The sequence below is a fragment of the Sciurus vulgaris genome (genome assembly GCF_902686455.1).
Source record: "Sciurus vulgaris genome assembly, chromosome: 5".
Taxonomy (NCBI): domain Eukaryota; kingdom Metazoa; phylum Chordata; class Mammalia; order Rodentia; family Sciuridae; genus Sciurus; species Sciurus vulgaris.
Window position 1 is genome coordinate 12853527 of NC_136465.1, and position 22063 is coordinate 12875589.

Genomic DNA, 22063 nt, shown 5'->3' on the forward strand with positions numbered 1-22063 from the left:
CTCCTCTGAGCTCTTCTCACACACAACTCTCTCTCTCTCTCCCTCCCATCCTTACTATCCCCTATTATCTTTTTCTCAGTTCTCAGGATTAACTGGGCATTCAATAGACCAGCAAAATGGTACCACACTAAGCGAAAGAGTCTGGGTTATTGGGCTGACTTGGCTTTTTCATTAAATAAGTATGTGCTTTTCACAGTAGTTCTCTTATGGATTGGAAAGAATACTTCCACAGGAATGTAAATTATTTCATTTTCATGAATCTTAACATTTGTTTGCATATTGTCAAAATTCCAAGTTTGAATTTGCTAATGCAATTATGGTTGTTGCTGTACTTTGTTCTTGCTGTTGGATGTGGACTTCAGATTATTTCCTTCCTAAAGCAAATATACATATTTTTTTCCCCGCAGGAGAATGCGTCACACAATCTGTTCTCTCATCTTCATTTTTAAAATTTTTCTCCACTCTCAGTAAAGCTCAATAATCACGCTTCTGACTCATTTTTTTTTAGATAGACTACTTTGAAATTTGAGAGAATTATAAATGTGTACGGAACTTAAAATTACCTGTCACCTAAGGCTTTGTTTCTTTCTATTATTATCCTGAAAATATTTCATGTGCAGACAACTGTTTTCTTCAAATAAAAATTCTGTGGGAGAAAAAAAAATACTCTTTGCCTATCTTATCTGTTCATTACTTAGTCATGTGCTGGGTATGCGGTATAGATTGAAAAGCTTCCATCTAGAACACACCTATTATGGAACAGTATGTGTAATTGAAAAATGTGCTTTTCGGTTAGCAAAGAAGGGTAAATTGGTTTATCCTTATGTGAACTCAGTTTTCTTCTGCTAAATTATACTTTCGATTTCACATGTATATTATAGGGCTGAGTACTGTTCACTTTAACAATAAACTTCTAGTGTCAGGCACTTTGGCCACGGAGCAAGTTTAGCACTTTCAATTTTACCTTTAGAAAGCAAATTACTGAACACTATCCATGGACACCAGTGCTTTGAGCTCATGTGTACTTTCCAGCATCATCCTGGATTCTTTTGGGATTTACAACAGGTAAGTCTCAATATATAAAGTTCCTCCTGGGAGCATCCATCTCAGGGGATACTCCCATCTGATTCCAGGATAAAACGGTGGACACCCAGCAGGAGAACTTGAGATGTGAATCTGAGTTCTATGCTTGTCATAAGCTTTCTTATAGAACCTTAGATAAGTCACTTATTAACCCCTTTGGCCAAATTTTCTCCAATAAAATAAATTAATGCACATCTCATCCATTTCATTATCAAACTTGATAAAAGAAGTTAAAATACTTTGAAAATTCATGCACTGAACAGATGCAAGATGTGTTTTGCTTTTGCTATGGTTGAAAAAAGAACTATACCTACGAAACTTGTGAGTTGTTAAAATGCATGCTGTGTAAGAGTTAGATGGTATGCACACTGCCAGACTTCAAAGCAAACCATCCAGATGTTTGGGCTACCAACATGCCAATCATCTGCAAGTTTTCAAAATAGTGTTTAATTCTTTATCTTAGTAATGCATTCTTTTTTCCTGAATAATTTCCTGACCCCCTGAGAAATTCAATGGGAATATTTTATTTAAATTGGTTATTTGATGATATATCAATAATGCCCAAACTTTTAAAATTGCCCAAATCTCTAATTCAGCTTCCTGGGGGGGAAAAAAGGAGGGGAATATTTCATGGCAAATATGGAATCATTACAAAGTTGAAATTCATATGAGAGAACTTTTTAATTAGGTAAGGACTTAGGACTTAGACTTTAAAAACACTTAAAATTACGAGCTATCCTTCCTCCAAAATATCCACCAGCTTTCAGTACATGCATATGATTAGGCAGAATTGGAAAGGCCTTCCCTACTCCAGCCCCTCTCCAGCCACCCAGATCTACACTGTGTTTAGCAATTGAGGCAGAATGTTGTTTAAGGTAGGCAATAACTAGGGGCTTGACTACTACAAAAATCCCCCCTTTTTAAATGACCATACAGAAAAACCTCAGAAAACTGTATTTTTATTGGTACTATCATTTATGAGATGAATAGATGAACGAAGCCGTCCTTCTACCCTCCATTGACATGCAAGCAAGGTGGTCTTCTCCAATTAAACTTTGTATCTGATAGTTAAAGAGATGCATGAAAGATTATGCTTCACAAAAATAAGAAAATGTTTATGTTTAATTAATCTTCACATGAAATAGCAAAACATCATACTGACAAGACACAGCAAGGTGCATGCTGAGCAGTGTCAAGACACCTGAGCTCTGCTCTGCCTTCTGCTACTGAAGCCTGCACCCACCAGGTGGTACGGCTTCTTCATAGGTTATACTAATAAAAAGAAAGTAAGGTTAAGTACAAGTCACTTGCAATTTTTTACAATTTTGTATTGACTGAATAATTCAGTAGTACGTTTTGAAGTACCTTGGTCAAAGGATCATTTTGTTTTGCTCTCCAAAGAGCAAGGCGAAGCCACAGATTCGTGGTCCTTGGAAATGCATGGAAGTAGGCAACTTCTCTAAGTACATCCATTTATTGGATGACTGAATGGGTAAGCATACAGAAAGCAGAATCACAGAAGAAAAGCAAATCCTCTGGGGAGTGATCCTAAGACTTCCAGGGACACCAGAATCCATGGGTGCTGAAGTTCCTTATAAAAAAGGGCACAGTGTTTGCACATGACCTGCACAGATTCTCTGTGCATTCCTTTTTTTTTTTTTTTTTTTTTTTTTTTTTTTTTGTGGTGCCGGGGATTGAACCCAGGGCCTTATGCATAGGAGGCAAGCACTCTACCAACTGAGCTATATCCCCAACCCTCCCATAAACTTTAAATGACCTCTAGATTACTTTCATGCCTCATAGAACATTGATGCTATGTCAATAGTTATATTTATACCGTATAGCTCAGGGAATAACGACAAGAACAACAGTCTATATGCTCAGTATAGATGCAACTGTTTTTTCCAAATATTTTTTATCTGTGGTTAATTGAATCTATGAATGCAGAACCCAGAATCCAGAAGCTGCCCGTATATCAAGGTACAAAGGTGAAAATATACAAGACTCCTGGCATGGTTAGAGTTCTCGATTCTTGTCCTGGCAAAGCAAACTGTCAATGAAGTAGACTCTTTGATTCATGTTCTGATTTAAAAAAAAAGAAAGAAAGAAAAAAGTTTTGAGGCCATCATTATTGTAAATTATAATTTTTTTATAATTTAACATTGAAAATGGAAAGTTTTAGAGTTTAAATAATACTGACAACCCTAATGAGATATAATATCATTTGCTCCAATTAACAGGTGAGAAAACAAATTAAGTAACTTGGCTTACAGTCTCAAGTTAGTACTTGATAGAATTAAAAGGCTAGAATTTAACTGTCTTAAATCCATCTTCAAATATTTTTCAGGGTAATAAACAGCCTATCTTACACAATGAGAGACATGCCAACCTGTCATTCCAAACCACTAAAGAGTTGGGTGGATTTTCTTTTCTTTCTTTCTTTTTTGTTTCTCTCTCCTGCTCCACTCCTCCTTTTTTGATATGCCGGGTTTCTGACCCAGGCACAATTTCCAGAATTCCCTGTAGAGCAGACCCACTAGAGTTCACAGGGGTGATATTTCATGGGGCTTGGTGAGTAAAGGAAGGACAGTCTTTGGCTTTTGACCTTGCTGGTTCTTTCCTGAGGAAGTGGTCATCAATGTTATTTGAGTCAATTGTTTTCTTTATGCTTTTCTCTGCAGTTGAAGTTTCAAAAGAGATTATGGAAAAGGAGTAATTTTTTCTATATAATGTATCCTGAATCTTTCCTTCTTTAAGATTTTTATTATTCTTGCTGCCATTTTTGAATTCAGAGACATTTTGTACTGAAGCAAATACCAAGTACCAAATTCCAAGCAAATGGACTCTATAAGACACGAAATTGAATATCTGGGTTTTGGCTCATTGAGACACTTTAAAGGGAATAAAATTGCCAAGTCTTACATCATGTTCTCAAATGCTATTGACTTTCTGCCTACCTTGCAAATTAGAGCCATGAACTCTTAACCAAGAATAAAATGTGCTCATCCATCAAGTCTTTAAAAAAAACACACTTTTCTTCTCCTCATCTTAGCTTGTATTAAACTCATCATCATCCATCAGAAAATCCTACAGTTTCTGGTGCGGACTTCAGCAGCCCTGACTTCACTTCGAAGTGGTCCCTTTTCTCATTTTCTTGATGCCCACCCGCACAGTCCTACGTATTTATAACACCTATTTCTCCTCTCCAAAATTGAGTCATTTTCAAACTACAAAATAAGTTGTGTTCTAGTGTATTACAGTGTCAGTGAAGCATTGTCCTCAAACCTGAAATAATAGTGAGAAAATATTTGGGAACAATGGAGCAGAAGGCCTCACGTGTTGTGGTTCAGAGTCTCTTCCCCACACTCAGGTCCAGGTGTCAGGTGGCAGGTGGTGGCCTCACAACAGGGGTCCGTGCATTCCTTCAAAGCACACACAGACAGGGACAATGGTTCAGTGTGTTCTTCCCCCAGAATAGGTGCACAGGATTTAGGGGCAAGATGGCAATGAAGCGAAATTTCACAATTCATACTAAACAACTCTGTTACACCAATTCCAGTGGGAATGACCATGGAAAGGTAATGATAGGAAAAAATATTAGAAACAATGAAAACTGTCTCTTCAAAAACCAAAAATAGAATGATCTAAGAATTTCCTAAATCAGTTTGGTTGGGGTGATATTACATGTACATTAATTGAAATCTTCAAGGGAGACAATTTCTGCACTACTCAAATAGTTTGAAATTGGAAAAAAAAAATTAAATCCTGAACTCATTTTACCTAGCCCACAACATTCTGACAATGAGGCTGAGGGGGTCACGTATACTATTCTCATCGAAGAATATAAATGCAAAAACTTAAATATGATATTAGTAAAATAAAACCCCATTTTATTAAGGAAACAACTCTCCATCACAACTGTGGGTTTTCTTCACTACAAGGGCAGCTGTCTGCACAGAAAAGACAATATAATCCATCCTATTAAGACACTGAGTGGAGAAAACCACTATAGTTCTCTTCAGTGGTCAATGGCAGATAGCTGACAAGCTTCAGCAGCCATTACTCAACCTCTTAAGTATTATCTATCACACAGGAAAGCTGTAGCCAACACGATGCATAGTTACCGTGAAGAAAATCTAGGTGACAACTTGTAAAAGAACATTCCATAAATGAAGGACAAGGAGGACTTATGTTCTGTGCTCTTATGGAAATTCTAAGAAATAGCTCAAGACAGGGAAAATATATAAAGGAATAGGAATTGAAAAGTACAGATCATATTTCCATTGTTTGTATGGGGCACAATTCTTTATCTGGAGGAAAATGGAGGGTCAACTTAAAAATGTTTGATGAGTCATTAAGAGAGCATCAAAATTAGTAATAAAGTAGAACCTAAATAAAAAAATATTGCACATCCAGCAAAAAAGAAAAATCATTTAGAACAAACTTTTAAAATGTGCAAGCACTACATGAACAAGATGCTTCCTGAGAAACTTTGAAGTCAGTTCTTTCTTTTAAGACAATAGTTAATAGTGTGGAAATATCAGTGACCTTGAGATCAAAGCCAGGATTTTATGGGAATATGTCTGTGAAGATCATAGACAACATATTAGTGTTAGCAATTTACTACTTTACCCTTAACTTCACATGATAATGTCATAACTTTAGCCTGGGATTTGAAGTGCTTTTTGAAAGAAAACTAAAATGAATAGCAAAATAAAGTCAACTTTTTGCTCTGATATCAAGTTTATCTTTAGAATTTCTAAAAGATCATTATAAAAAGAAAAGAAAAAATGACACTGCATAATTGGATTACCCTAGTAGACCTCTAAGATTTTTTTTAGACCTCATGTATGTTCATACCTTAGGAGAGCCACAATCACAATCTTCTCCCGTTTCCAGAAGTTGGTTCCTACACACAGGTTCTGTTATTATATTTTTAGGTAGAGGTGCTTGCAGTATGCACTTTGGTTTTTGAGATAAAAGGTATTTTTGAAAATTTGAGCGGCAGGATGTACTGAAATCCTTTGGAAATTTTGAACTGCAACCAGAAAAATACTCAGAAGTAACATGATATACAATGTAATGGTTTTTTTGTGATAAGTGAATATGAAAATCTAACATATTTAACTACATTATCTGGTTCAATGGAAATTGCAAATTTAGTAACTGTTAAGGACTGACTGCATGGTATTGTATCTGGTGAGTAGTGGAGCTAACTGCAATTTTTTTTTTTTTCCTAGAGACTCAGACAAAGAGGTAGAAGAATTTAATTTCCCATGTAGATTGAGCACTTTCCTAAACAACAACAGCAACTTCTCTTTTTGTTACCATCCTCTCATCTCAGGCCGAGGAATGAGTGTAAGAGATACTAACAATGGCCCAGTGAAAGAAAATATCTGTAGGCTTCAAGATTCCAACACATTTCTTCCTCTTTGTGAACATCTCAGGAACAAGGCATGATTTATTCATTTTTTTTCTATCCCAAGTCCTTGCAAAGTGACTGGCCTTAATAAGTAATTCATAAATGTTGCAAAAGTGGATTGCTAGATTAATTGATTAATTGATGATCTGTCTATATGCAGGTACAGTTATCATCTTGGTTAGGCTAATGTTTTCAGAAGCTATGGGATTACTTTAAGTTAAAGTAATTTTAAGTTAAAATAATGCAGTCATCATAATTAGATGCTTTATCTTTGTATATGTAGAAATCTTAAGGAATGAGATGTGATATTGTGCCTAAAGAGACTGGAGTTTGAATTAACAGGATACGGAGCCTTTGGGGGGAAAAATACCCATCCAACACATGCAGAGTGCATATGAATTCTTTAAGATTTGGAAAAAAAAAATTTTGACTTTAGGGTGACATGATCTTACCTCAGATATTGACACATCACACAACTGTCAGAGGGGCACTTGGTGGTGTACGGAATATCAGGCATGCCGAGAACATGGCCTAGCTCATGTGACATTACTCCTACAAGAGCGACATTATTTTTTCTTTTAGCCTGGAAAAAAAAAAATAGAAACATCTGTCACTTCTTATTTTAAGTACTTTTTTCTCAATTGTTGTCAATATGCAGCACTTAAAAGAATAGCTTGAGGGATGGAAAAGATTGTCATCAAGCCCCTCTCCCACCGTTGCCCGCTGCCTAAGGCTGAATGAACCTGAAATGGTTGGATCGTAGGAATCCTGTCACTGAGTCGGTCAGTACTCCATTAGTGTTTGTGTAAGTTCTTAGTAATCAGTTACCAAAGTAATTACATTGTCCACAGAAAGTCAAAATAGGTGTCCTAATTGGACTCAAAGTTCTATAAAAACTGTTACCGTGATGACATCACAGGCAGGCTTGGCTACAGGACACCTGCATGCACCTTCCTTCCCTGGATGTCCTCTTTGGTCACAGATACCAAATGACTAATTTAGAGTAATATCTGGCCACAGAGGGCACCTGGCTCCCATTTCGGTCTCAACACTCCTGCTGTATCCCTTAACACCAACGTCAGCGTGACCCCCTCCGTCAGGACTGATGTTTCATAATCCAGGGACTCTTCAGGGCAAAGATCCACCAGGAGTTTCCGTTCTACTTGTGCTGATTGGTTCAGCAAATGTTCCCTGTGCCTACTTTGAGCAAAGCATCCTAGGCATCTTCACAGAGATACAGAACCACAGGGGACGTTGGTGTAAGTTTACAAACCTCAATGACAGCAACTGAAGATGAGGAGCACAGGGAGTTGGAGGCTGCCATCCCCACACGGCGGTTGTTGAAGCCAATTCCACTGTGTGAAAGGCACAGAAACACCATCACAGCCTGCTTTTGGTAACCACGAGCTTTTGTTACTGAGGTTATAGATTTCCCTGGCTGCCTAGCCTTTTTAAGGGCCTCAGTGCAGCTTGTACTACCCCAGAGCTGTATAATGGCCAAGCATGATCATCTCACGGCCAAGAGCCCACGTATCCATTGCACGGGGACCTCCAGAATCTCACAGGTGAATTGTTAATGGCAGGAGGTCAGGACTTCTCACAACTGATTGGGAAAATATGAGTGAGCACGAATCTCTGCCATGGCACCTTGGGGATGACTATCCACTCTGCCCACGTTCACCTGCCCTGGCCAGCACGCACTCACCTGAGAAGCTGCGCGTGGTCGTGGATCTTCTTCTTGCCCAGGGTAGAACGATGCCACTTCAGGAAGCTGTTGAAGGTGGTGCTTATGTCGGGGACCACCTTTATCTTGTCAGCATCCGACCAGACCTCCATACCAACCAAGGCCACATGGACATCGATAGTATTATAGATCTGTGGAAAGAACAGTTCGGATTCCTTTAGTGTTTCAGAGCTTTTGCTGACCACACATGATGGATCGAGAGATGCACCATGATTGATGGGTTTTCAATTTGTAAAGAGAAACATGAAAAGTTGCCTTTGCTGCAGTGTGTGCGATTTTACCTTGATGTGGGCTGTTGCTTTGCTAAAATGTCTCCAAACTGCTGCTCTTAAAGCACTGTGACTCGCCTGATTGCTTAAAAGCAGTTGCAGAAGCCCCAGGCCCACACGTGGAAACACAAGCTTACATGGCAGGTGTCTTACCACATTGAGTAGGTTCAGCACGTCGAACACAAAGCTCCTCATCACAGTCAGATTCCCCTGGTACATCTTATACTGCAAAATGCAAAGCACAAGGTACAATTGAAAAGCAAATTAAGGTGAAGTGGCTGATGGGGGACAGGGTCTCACATTTATGGAAAAATTACCTGTTTTAACATAATTGACAGGTATTCACATTATGGCTACTTAGGACAATCTTACATAGGGCTGTTTCAACAAATTCTATCTCAAATGTGAGAGTTTGGGGATAAGATGAAAGTGAGGCATTCAGGAAATTGCAGTGCTGTTCATCTTTAAGTAGAATGTGTCAAATTAATAACTTAAGATGTTTTGAAACCAATTCGATATTAATTAAAATTTGAACACAAAGTAATATTTACTAGGTAAGAATGTAATCCCAGTAATTTTTCCTCTATATAAGTAAAATTTGTAAGTTATGTGTAGTTTTGTATCTAATTTATATTTATAGGCTATATTAAACATATTTATATGTTATTTTAATAGATTAAAGTACATTAATCTAAATTACTTAAATTACCTTCATTTAATCTTTTAATAACCTGTATTTTATGTTATTTTTGCTTTTGTGGTTGATGGCCAGGAGTTACATGGTATTAAGGATCTGTAGTGTCAGGTGTATTAAAGGGGAAGGTGATTCAAACCTACTGCTGACAAGGCAGGTAGGGAAGCCAAGAAGACCAGGTGCGTATCAGGCACTGTTAGCAGAAATGGGAGACTTTTGCTTAATAGCTAAGCTTACCGTGGAACATGGTGTCCAAAAGCCACAACATTTCATACTCACAAAGGCATTGTCCAGCACCAAAAAGAGATCGATGAACTTCCGTGCCTGAAGAATGTCTTCTTGCTTTACAAAGAACAAAAGAACATGGTCAATCATTATCTTTATCCTACAAGATTCGAATGCTTACATCACACATTTCTTATCTTGGAAAGAAATGAAGGATAAGTAATAAATGACAGCATGCCAGTACATCACGTGTGACAGCTGAGATAATCGACTGGCAGAAAATACTCACCCCTGGGCTTTTGAGGGACCGAGAAGTTCGAATATGCCCTTGTCTCCTGCCAATAGTTCTTGTGCCACAGGTGTGATTTGCTGTGTCTAATTCTTCCTGGTTGTATGTAAAAATGGCATGTTCTCTCTGGTCTGTGCTCCTCTGAGGTTTGATCAGGTATCTTTGACCGTGATGGGTGAAGTATCCCCTGTGAAGCACAGAGACCGTATTTCAGAATCTCCTCACACACACACTGCTCAGAACACATGGATACCTCTCCCCCATCTCAATTCGACACACACAGTTGTCACCCACACATCTTTCAGCTAACTTTTGTTGATTTAAATTGTAATCAGCATTTGTCCATATTTAAATGAAGCCCATGCTATTTACCCAGAAAAGTCTGAAGAATTACTAAAATGAAGCAATCTCAAAGAATTTGGAATTTACACCATGAGCTCAATAAGTTATTTCCATAGTTTGTTTATTAATTTAACAATTATTTCTTAATAGAGAAATATAATAGGGAATGGAGTAAAGGAATATAATGGGGAATGGAGTAAAAGAATGTTTAGAAACCAAGAGCCCCAGAGGGGAGAAAGAGGATTTGTAGACCAGCCAGAGTAACATTTTGGGATTAGCAGTAGCTTAAAGAATTTCTCTTTCTAGAAAGCCAATTAGTTCAGAAAGAGAAAGTGAGTCCATGTTGTGTAATATTATAAATTATAATATTATAAAATATAATATTATAAACCCAATGCAAAAGTCATGAAAATGTATTTATGAAAATATGATATGGGAAAAACAGGTTAAGTATGAACCATATTGGTAAAGCAATTATGTGTTTTATTCATCTCAATCATGTGTGAAAGGTATACTTGTCCATATGCATAAAAAGCTACAGAAATGAAAAATGTTAGTAATAGTGATCATTCAGAGGTAAAATTTTGCAGTAGCTACTGTTTTCTTATTTGTGCTTTTTCTTACTCTGTATTTTTCCTAATTGGCAAGAATTACTAGTGCAGACAGAAATACAGATGCATACGCATTAAAAAAATTAAGTTTAGCAGAGAAAATTGCAGGTTAGAATCTTAAAGAAAGAAGACAAGATTGCTTCAGAGTTTAGATGAACTTGGAAGTGGACCCAGATATCACCAAGATCCAGAGTGTAGGTCTCTTGCTTAAACAGAGCTGGGCCTGACTTCTAGAGCATCAGTTATGAAACTATTGTGTGTTGCTTCATTTTTCACTTCAACCACATATATTCAGCAATTAGTGATGAAGAAAATAAGTCACCAAAATAGAAAAGAAGACATAATGTCTAGGAAGACTCAATTCTGTATAACAAAAATGTTACTTAATATTTAATATTTTTAATATGCTTCTCACCTCAACCCATCACAGGTACTAATGCTGGCAACGGAATCCTTTTCATTGAGGATGTGACCTTCATAGTAACAGTGTTTCTGGAGTGGAAAAGACATATGCTTTAGATATAGACATAAACGAAGAAAGTTCATGAACCATAGTGATGGGAACAGCCGCCATCTTGAATATGTGGGAAAGTACAAGTAGCAGTTCCCAGAAACAAAAACAGTGAGAACATCAGAAATTTTCTGAATTGCTCCACAACCGACCCTGGAAACTCTCCATATTTGGTGTCTGGTGTCTGACACTAATTTACACTAAGGCAAATTTGAGGAGATTGCACTTAAGAGGATTCATGATGAAAGCGAATGTTGCCCCTAAGTGGCCAGTCCCCTGGGTGGGGGAAATTGTGGTACTGCTGGTAGGCCCTCAGGTCATGGGTCCTTAGGAAATAGTTTCCCTGTGTTGAGTCCCCAAAGACACTGTGCATCAACCTGTTAGCAAAACAAGGCATATTGTTTTCAAGACATTGGAATCCTCAAGAGGTCACGCCACCATCTTGAGATCCTCAAACCGACAGGTTTAATTCAGCAACTTTAATTGGTCTTTTAGTGGAATTCCTTTAATAGACTTCAATCTCCAGAACATTGGTCTTCAATGAGAAATTCACATGATTGATGGTTCACATCAGCCAAGTAGGGGGCCACTAAACATGGAGTGATTTTTGTAAGCTAATGAATAATCTGTGGTTCAAAATAAATGGTCTTTTTGCACAGTATGAAATTCCATGTGTGTGTGTGTGTGTGTGTGTGTGTGTGTGTGTGTGTGTCCCATCCTTTGGAAGAAACCATTGTCAATGTTTTCTGATAGAAGACAGAAAATGTGCTACATTAACATATCCTCAGTCATTAATATTTGAGCTTGGATGATTTTTCAGATACTCCCTTATGAGAACAAATGTTAGCAAACATCCAGATATCCATGAAATGAGAGCTTTGATTAAAGAAGGGAACAAAGAGCCTTTTGATCACAAATGTCGCATCTGATTCTGGGGGTTCTTTTTGCTTGTTTTTTTCTTTACAGAGACACGTGTTCAGGGTGCCGTGGAAAATGGCTCTGAGAAACTCTCTCAGCTTTCAGTACTTCTGGAAAGAACCTTTTGTATATTCTTTCTGCTCTTCTCTGATTCTCCATATAGTGGATCTCTACGTCTGAGCTGGACCTTAGCACTGGTATGTAGGATGGTATTTTAACTAGATATAAGCATATTAATTCAATAATTAAAATTCCATCACTGACCCTAGGATAAATGAATGTATCTTCAGGAAATAGTAAACAGTGACTCAAGGATTCAATTACCTAAAGGGGAGACTATTTCTATCCTACAGTTAAATTGATCTAGGGACAAGTGGACTTGTGGTTGCTCCTAAAAATAAAATATAGAAACCTCTTATTACTCCTACCATCTAAAAAGTGACTGTGATTTTCCACCTATTGTCTCACTGGTCACAGATGAGCATCTTGATTTTACATCATTTGATTTTTTTTAAAAAAGAGTTATCCATGGACCTATTCATTTTCCAAGCCAGGGGCAGATCCCAGGAATCCCAGGAAGCAGGAGACCTTACCACGCTCTGAGAGCTTCTGGTGATTTTCTCGCCTGCAGAGGAATAGTATGTCTCCGAGTAGTCTGGCCCCAGGAGATGCCTTTAGGGAGCAAAAAGCTGCATGACATACTCAGCATGGTAACAAAGGTGTTTTAGCTGACATGATCTTCAACACTAAGGGTATAATGATGTCTCTGATAGGAAATCATTGACCTTTGACCATTGGTCCTTTTCCATCATTGGAACTCTGCTACCGAAGCCAATCAGAGCATTAGTTATATCTAATAAATCTAAGGGGAGAAATGCCCTCAAACTGCTTCTCAGCTATAGATTCTTTACCTTAAATGAGTCAGTTTAGGATTTTTTTTTTTTTTTTTTTTTCACCAAGGACACAGCCATTAGGAATTTCTACAGGGTTCTGGGTCACAAGTGTGGGTAAAGAACCACTGCTTCCCTGAAGAACTTCACTTCCTGCTATGGAAGTTGGGGGAGCCCCATCTCCTGGAATCTATCTCAAGTGTGTGCACCCTGATTCAGACTCGGACATAACGTTCTTACAAAAGTACTGACAAATCACATCAAAGGTTGGAGCTGACCTGAGCAGAAAAGATTTTCAGTACATTTTGGAAAATTCCAAGAAGAAAGTCATTTATATGTGTGGCTCTTTTATACTTTGCATATCATTTTCTAAGAAAGTATCAACCCTCCTAGATAACATTAATCCAAATTAATATCACCTAAAGCTCAACGTGCTTCATGTCTTCCATTTCCACCCGCAAGACTTGTTCCCCACATTCTTGTAATATGATCTAGTGATTTGACCGTCTGGAAGTACAACTTACTTGGTTTTTTGCAGGTGAAGGATGATTTCTTCTCCATTTAAGATAATCTGATACTGAACTTCAGATGCATGTATGTCCTGAAAATATTTAATGTATAAACATTTCATACAATTTGTATTTCTGAGTCTACTTAAAAAATAATAATATAAGTGATATATACAGTCTATGTCAAGAGAACAATCATAAATATATAGAAGCTAAATGTAGTTCTTTTATGCCTTCAAAATACCTAAAATACAACACAACTTGCATATTAAGGCAGATTGCCTGAAAGTTCAGTTATATGGCAGTCAAACTAACCAATGAAATTAGCCCTAATATGTGAGATAGGATCTTTTTGTTTTCACTAATGTACAGTAGGCTTTCCTGTGTACTGTAATAGATCACCAATAAGATGCTAATAAGGCATGCATTTTTACTTCAAAATCAATTCGAACATACTAAAGGTAACCAATCAAATGCTAAAAATAAATAAATAAATAAATAGGATGAAAATTACAAAATGAGGGGAAAATTACAAAATGAGGGGAAAATTTGCAAGAATGTAATAATCAAAGAGTTCATAACTTTAATAAGTAAAGTGATAACATTACAAACTATTGAGATAAAGTTAAATTATCCAATATAGACAAAATGTCTGAGGAAAAGGGGAGCCACTGGGAAAAGGGGAGATGGTGAGGTTGGAGAGTCTCATTTCTTTCTAGAAATGGCTGCCCTTCCGAGGACCTTTTCTTTCTCTCCTATGAATTTGCAGAACGGTTCAGGCATCTTTATCCTTTTCTATCAAGTGAGGCAGTTAACTCCTGTGACTCAACTGTAAAGGCATGCTAGAAGTCAGATGCTGTGTCTCGGACAAGGGCAGCTGGACATGTGGACTTGAAGCCAGAATAGCTGGAGTTAACTGTGACGTCACTTCTCCTGGTAAAAAGGCTCTTTCCTGGTCTCCCTGGGTGACTGTGCAATCCACCAGTCCTTCACACCACTTACCTCTTTGCCTCGCCTCTCGGTGTGGTTGTTTTCCATCCTTCCTTTGTGTGAAATGTGTAGTAGTTTGGGATAAACTATCTCATGGAGGGTTATTCCAGGAGTTTGCTTTATGACCATGGCTAGAGAAAGAGAGAACATTGATTTAAGAAACTGAAAGCTTTGTATTCTGTTTTCTTTTGATTTGGTTGGTTGCCTTGTTGAAAGGACAGGGAAGACTGGAGTGTCAACATGAAGAACAAGTTGATTCTCTTGTTTTAGCTTTGATTATAGAGTCCCCTGCCCCAACTCTAAGAAAATCTAAATACGATGAGAATTCCTTGGGTGACCTCTGTATGTGCAAGCTCTGGACCACATGACCAGGGAAGTCAGCCTTGGACTAAGAACAGGCTGTGAACCAGGAGGGCTGCTGCTGCCTCTTGTAATTCAGTCCCTTCTTCCTCTACAATCCCCTTCAAAACTGTGATATCTTTTTCCTTCCAAAGTTCTCAGGGACCTCCGCTTTCCTTTTCTATGTCTCTGTCTCACAGCAGTTTAATGCCTGAGTACTTACTCCAAAAATCAAATTTTTCTTTGGCAGGTAGAACCTGATTCTTAGGAGGGACTCTAGCAGCAGTGATTTTGCTCCCTGGGTGACAATAAACTATGATGCGCTTTGCCTCATTAGCATTTCCTCTCAAGACTGCAGATTCTGCAGGAAATAAGGTTTTTGTAGAGTGCTGTTGGAGGAATTTGAAAGTCCCAAGGAGCACGTAGCAACATTGTTTATAAACAAAGGCTCCTCCTTGATGGACTCCAATTTACACCACATAATTTCCCATTGTTTACAAACAGTAGGAAAAACCCTCATATTGGAACCAAAAGATGCTGTCTTATACTCTAAATAAATGACCTCGCTTTGTCTTATCACTTCTTATCTAGGAGATTTTCATAAAACTTGAGTGAGATAAAATGCATAAAATCATTTAGCACTGTGTTGGGGAAATGGCAGTACACCTTGTGTACCTTTTCTGTACCTTTTGATCATTCAATCATTCATATCAAGTCAGTCTTATTTTCTAATGCTCACGTTTTCACACATTAGTGTCTGGGTTCAAAGCCAGATTCTCTTGCCCTGTGACAGCAGGTGTGACTTAGGGACACCAAGTAGTCTACACCTGGCTGATGTGGAGGAACACGTTCCCTGTTCCCTGGAGGGAACAGTAAAGGAAGAATTCCCTTCTAGATAACTCCCAATTATCTTCCATGATACTTTCCTGAGAATAGTTCGTTATGTGCTAAAAGGAGAAAATAAAACGAAGACTGGGTTAGAGCTCAGTGGTGGTAAAACAAAGCTTTTATGAGGCCCTGGGTTCAATCAGCAGCGAAACAATAACAAAAAAGAACGACGGAATTAGCAGAATTATTCAGCAAGTGACACCATTTCAGAACATTCTTGCTAAGTTATTAAGCAAAACATAAACTCATTGTCAACTAGGAACACCAAGTTTCTAGCACTTGACTAAACGAACTTGAAAAATCTTCAATGATCTGTATGAATGTGAAGTATAATTATTAGTTTAATAATGATTGTATTTTATCTTTTCTTTGTGTTTACAGCTGAGCAATGTGAGAAACACATCTGGAATATCAGCTATTTCTTCTTATGGTGCTAGCCCTGTGTAAGCAGCCTTTCAGAGCACCATTAAGCAAGTGATAATTTTGTGGTGAGTTTGTAGAAGTCCTTATTAGGTCCTTTAACTCTTCTAGGGTGAGATTTGCATCAAATGTGTTTATATATGGAAATGTGCAGGTTTGCAGCACTTGACTTTCGACATGATCGTCACATAACCATTAGTGAAATAATGATCAATGGCAAAGTGAGCTTCATTTGTATGTGGCATAGTAAGGGTGTATATAATGGCCACCAAGTCAGCTGCTCTGTCAATAATTAACCTCAAAGAGAGAGTTTTATCTCAGAAACTGGTCCTTTTGACTTGTTGTTCTACTTTTGAGAACGTTTCTTGTGAAAATTTCCAGAAAATGCCAAAAAACAGCCTGATTCATGAAGATATTAATAAAATTTGTTTACTAGTATAAAGATATAAACAGAGAAAGAAGTAAATTTTTGCTTCTTATAACTTAGAACATATTGTGCAAACATGAATTTCATTTACCAAAATATTTGATAATTTGACAAAATTTGATAAGATTTAGAATATATGTTTTATATAGTAATTTAAAACATCTTTACCCAAAAAGTTATTTTAAAATACATATATAGATGCAGTTTGCTTTTGTAAAGAAAGAGGTAGGAAGTGTACTAAAACAAAACAGTATTGATCTTTGAATCATGAGAACATATCAAGGGTACTTTAAACATTCCTCAAATAATTATGGTTTTATATAAGATGCCAATATAATTGTGCTTACCTTGTGTTTGAACCATGAGCCAGAGTATAGAAAGCAGGACCTGAGACATGCTGGCTATCACAGGTAGCTGAGGACAAAATGTGGTCTCCTCAACTGACTGTTTATCTTCCTCTGGTTCTCTTTATAATCCGAGAAAGAAAATAAGACCCAGAACTTTTCTCCTGAGAATGAGGAATGTTTCCTCACTGTGTTGGGAAATTGCCAAGAAACACTGTCAGATCTTGAGAATGTTCCTCATTTTTGAGAGGTATTTATGTCTGGGGCTCTTGCTCATTAAGCACACACATCTGGATAGCAGCTAGCCTTGGGTCCTCTTGGAATGACGGAAATAGGCATACCCAGAGGGAGGCACCCAAGAGAACACTTACACACTTATTCACACATCTACAAATAGAGAAAATGTATCAATGTTCTGTATACATTTCAAAAGATTGGCACAAAGAACTGAGAATCTAAAATACAAGCACCTAGCAAAGTCTTGCAGCCAGGATATTGTATATCTCTCTGATTCTCATTTTTCTTAATGTGAAAAAGAGATACTGGTAGTACAACTACTCTAAGTTTGTTACAAAAATCTCATCTGGCATTATACATACACACATGCATGTGCAGTACATGGGACTATAAACAAATGTGCAAAAGTAAATTATTTTGGAAATGTCAGCATCAATCATCCTATATCCTGCTTAGGAAGTATGTCTCAGGTGTACTGTGAGTTTTATCTCAGAAAAATAATATTTGCATAGTCATAAATAGTCAAAAATATATTGAGGGAAAAATGCTGATCATCCCTTGGTCTTACATCAAGAAATGACTTCTGTTACCATTTTGACAATTAATTTTCATCTATTTTTATGCAATAATTAAAAGAAAAGAAACAAAGGAAAATTAATCTTATGATACAAAGGGTTTAGCAACCTGATGTTTTTGGCATAGTACTTTAACATAAGAATTTTTGTCATATTAAATATTGATTTTTCAATGCAATATTTTATTGCACAGTGTGCATAGGTTATGTGTGGTTGTGTGTATTTCTTTGATTTCTGGGATAAATTCCTACAGGTGGTGTTATCTAGTTAAAAATGGTAAATCAGTTAGAGGTTGTTGGAATACATTGACCCAGTGCTTTCCAGAGAGTTAATCCCAAATTAAATTTTCATTTTAAAGGTGTCTGAAAACCTATGTTCACTAACTGCTGAACTATACTTTTTGCTGGTACATTTGGAAGGTTCCTAGCATTCAATTGTAAGTTTTGATGTCACTGTCCTTTTTATTGTGCTTTTGTTCCTCTATCTTCCTTTGAAGTAATAGCTTTTTCTCTTTATTTTTAAATTTCTTTTGCTTATCTAAAAGATAGACATTCCACTTATATCCTTTTCCAGTTACCATTAACATTTTAGGAAAGTATAGTATTAATTAGTATATTTAACATCAAATATTTAAAAAGAGAGCCTGGAACTGTTCTGCACTTATAAGCACCCTGTTCTCTACCACTTTCCTGTGGTTGTGAAATATTTTTACATTGACCATGATTTTTCACCCCCATGTAAATCATCATTTTTTTGTATATTTTATACAGACCAGGCTTCTGGAAATCACATATTTTCCAACTTCTTTGTTCAACGGTTCATGTAGCATCCTTTTTAAAAAATTAGACTTTCTTCTTTGCGAAACATATTCTTTAATAATATGCTAAATTATTTTTATATATTTTGTTAATTAAAATTTTAGTAAATTAAAGTTTTTTGGAGTAGCTACCTTCACGGTTTTTAACAATTTTTCTGAGAGTGTATTTCTTCATTTTATTCTTTAATGGTAGCTTAGTTGGGAGTTTTAGGATAACGAGTCTCTCTGAACTTTGAAGATATTATTTAACCCATGTTTGATAACTATCACTGTTGATCATTCTGATTTCAGTCTTGGTAATGGATATTAATTTTTGTTTACCAATGATACAACTAGGATTATTTGCTAGGTTAGTTAAACATTTATTGGAATCATGCTAAATTTAAGTTTATATTAAGTTACAACTACCTTTCTGTGTATTCCAAGATGTCTCTGTTAGAATCCCTGCTATTGAGATTTTCCTGCAACAAATCTAAAAATGGAGACACCTACAAACACATACACATGGGAAGTCCTGTGTTTGAGGTCTGGAAATTGTGTTCAGATAGACATCAGGTGGTGAATGAAAGAATGAAATAATATTAGAGAAGGAACAGAGGAGTTGGGTATAAAAGATAAGATGTGGTGTGTAGAAAATCATAAAGTTTATTGAACTCCAGTATGTTTCCCAGGATTGGGACATAACTTAAAAGGTAATAGGTATATAGTATAAAGCTTATGGTATATGCAGGGGCCAAGTTACAAGAAGAAAATGTCAGTGACCTTAAAAGAGAAGATGCATACTTGAGAAATACTTAGTTCATAAATCTGTCAGACTTGCTGATTAATTGAAGGTAGTAAGTGAGGGAGACAGAGGAATTTGGAATGAGTTCGAGGGTTCTGCTTGAGCAAAATATGACTTTCACAGAAGACATCTTCCAATTGGTGGGTTGATGGGAGTTGCACTTTGTCAACTCTTTAAAGACTGAAAGTAAATCTCCATGTGTGCTCTTGAGCACGGCATTTTCAAGATAATAAATGTTTAAAAATATTCAGTGAACATATACACTATGAAAGAAGTTTGAAAATACTCTCTGGGATTCTGATGTTTATTAGATAACCTTATATCATTCAATAAATTAAGACAGTAGAAATAACAGTGAGGAAATTGTTTACTCGGTGTGTCTGGAGGGAATGAGAAATGGCGCATATACAAACCATTATTGATTATAATATTCAAGGATTGACTAAACACTGGACTTAATTTGTGACCATAAAACTAAGAAGTCATGACCAACATCCTGATTACGAGAATTTTGTTCCCATAAAACTTATAACTTAACATTTTGGAATATTTTGTAATAAAGTATTTTTGATGATTTGTGAAAGATGTTTAAATATGGTCTACCTAGAAAGGAAAATAAATAGAAACATTCAAGAAAGTTACCATTATCCCTGGTGCATTTAAAGACTTTTGCATACATTATTTTAAATTAAGCATCATAACAATAGTTATAAATAGTTCTAATAGTAATTCTCACATTGTCGATGACTCAGAGATGTTCAGTGATTAACTTTAAATTACCTAGAAGGTCTTTAATGCACATTTCCTAAGTCATTAGGTGGAAAAAGAAGTGCTTGATATAAGAACTAAAGAATTTCAAGAATTTTTAGCAAATGATCTCCATGATGGCTTCAATTGTCTCAAGAGGCCTAGTCCAAGACAACAAGTGGGCAGGAGTCAGAGGGTTGGGTGAGTGGTTCGAGATGGGAAGTAATGCTGTACCCTTGCTCTGAACTACTCTTTTCTGACCAGGAATCTAATTTTTTTTTTTTTTTCAGTACTGGGGATCTCCCATTTATTTTTGACCCAATAGGGTAGGGGTCATGTCCCTGCCTTAGTTGGTATATCAGCATATTGGAATTACCTAATCGATTTTCCAACCTGGACTTGTCCAGACCCTCAAACCTTCTGGAAATCCCTGGTAGATTACCAGTATTGACCAGTTACACAGTCTTAATTTGGCAATTGTGAATAGTGCTGCAGGAAACATGGATCTGGAGGTAGCATTGTGTGTGTGTGTGTGTGTGTGTGTGTGTATGTGTATGTGTGTGTGTGTGTGTGTGTGTGTGCATTTGGTGGCCATTTGTATTTCTTCCTTTGTGAAGTGTCTATTCAAATCACTTGTCCATTTTTAAATTGGATTCCTTGCTTTTTCTGTTACAGTTTTTTGAGTTCCTGGATAGACTCTGGATACTAATCCTTTCTCAGATGAATATTTGGCAAACATCTTCTCCCATTCTGCAGGTCGTCTGTTCACTCTGATGAGTGTTCCCTGTGCTCTACAGAAGCTTTTTAGTGTAATGTAATCCCATTTGTCTATTTTTGCCTTCCTGTTTTTACAGTCATGTCCAAAAAATCATTGCCTATACCAATGTCTTGAAGGGTTTTTCTTATGTCTTCTTCTAGTGGTTTGATAATTTTAATTCTTTTGCTTGAGTTTTAATCCATAGTGAGTTGAATATTGTGCAGGGTGAATGGTAGTGGTCAAGATTCAATCTTCCACCTGTGGACAAGTAGTTTTCCAGCACTATTCATTGAAGAGGTTCTCCTTATCCAATATGTTTTGGTGCCTTTCTCCAGAATCAGTTGGCTATAGATGTGTGGGTTTACTTCTGGCATCTTTGTTTCTGTTTCTCTGATTTATGTACCAGTTTCAATGCTGGCGTCATGCTTTGATTACTATAGCTCTGTAATATGCTTTGAAATTCAGTATTTTGATACCTCCTACTTTGTTTTGTTCAAGATTGCTTTGGCCATTTTGGGTCTTTAGTGTTTCCATATTTCCTTTAGTATTGTTTTTCCTATTTCTGTGAAAAATGCTATTGGTATTTTCATGGAGACTGCATTGAATCTGCGAATTGCTTTGTGGAGTGTGATCATTTTAACCGTATTGACTACACTGAATCCATGAACATGGGAGAATCCTTCCAAACCAATTGTGTGAGGCCAGCATGACCTGGATACCAAACCAGATCACAACACAATAAGAAAAAACAGCAAAAAGTAAACAAAAGAGAAAATTAAAGACCAACATCCTTAATAAACAGAGACTTAAAAAATCCCCAGTGAAATGCTAGCAAATTGAATGCAACAGCACATTAAGAAGATTATTCTCCATGACCAAGAGTGATGTATTCCAGGAACGCAAAAGTGGTTCCCTATTTGCAAATCAACAAATGTAATACCTCACATCACAGAATGAAGGATAAAAAAAAAATGTTCCTTTGAATAGATGCAGAAAAAAAAACTTAATAAAATTTATCATTCCTTCATGACTAAAAACCCTGAACAAATTGTGGATCAAAGATTATACCCCAACATAATGCAGACTCTATGACAAACCAATAACCAAGGTTTACTAAATGGGGAAAATCTGAAAGCATTTCCTTTAAGATCTAAGCAAGATGAGGATGATCACTCTCACACTCTCTTTCAATGCATTATTGCAAGTTTTAACCAGAGCAGTTAAGAAAGAG

General features: G+C 36.8%; 1 protein-coding gene across 1 annotated transcript; it reads right to left on the minus strand.

Moving 5' to 3' along the window:
• Positions 1-2090: 2090 nt before the first annotated feature.
• On the minus strand, positions 2091-17024 carry ADAMDEC1 (ADAM like decysin 1). The gene is made up of 14 exons (XM_079140489.1): positions 16919-17024; positions 14510-14628; positions 13523-13599; positions 12702-12780; positions 11095-11171; positions 9727-9913; positions 9492-9554; positions 8672-8743; positions 8211-8380; positions 7779-7860; positions 6958-7088; positions 5944-6121; positions 4420-4505; positions 2091-3165 (listed from the first exon to the last, which is right to left on the minus strand). Exons 1-14 carry the CDS (start codon positions 16965-16967, stop codon positions 3159-3161), a joined length of 1377 nt encoding a protein of 458 aa, XP_078996615.1. The 5' UTR covers positions 16968-17024; the 3' UTR covers positions 2091-3158.
• Between the last annotated feature and the right edge of the window lie 5039 nt (positions 17025-22063).

Excerpts from the sequence above, each read along its gene's own strand:
- ADAMDEC1 (XM_079140489.1), bottom strand. The coding sequence starts at position 16,967 with ATGTCTCAGGTCCTGCTTTCTATACTCTGGCTCATGGTTCAAACACAA. Across the intron at positions 9,914-11,094 it reads AGTACCTGTGATGGGTTGAG|GGGATACTTCACCCATCACG; the intron begins GTGAGAAGCATA and ends TGTGCTTCACAG. Across the intron at positions 7,861-8,210 it reads GACCACGCGCAGCTTCTCAG|TGGAATTGGCTTCAACAACC; the intron begins GTGAGTGCGTGC and ends CCTTTCACACAG.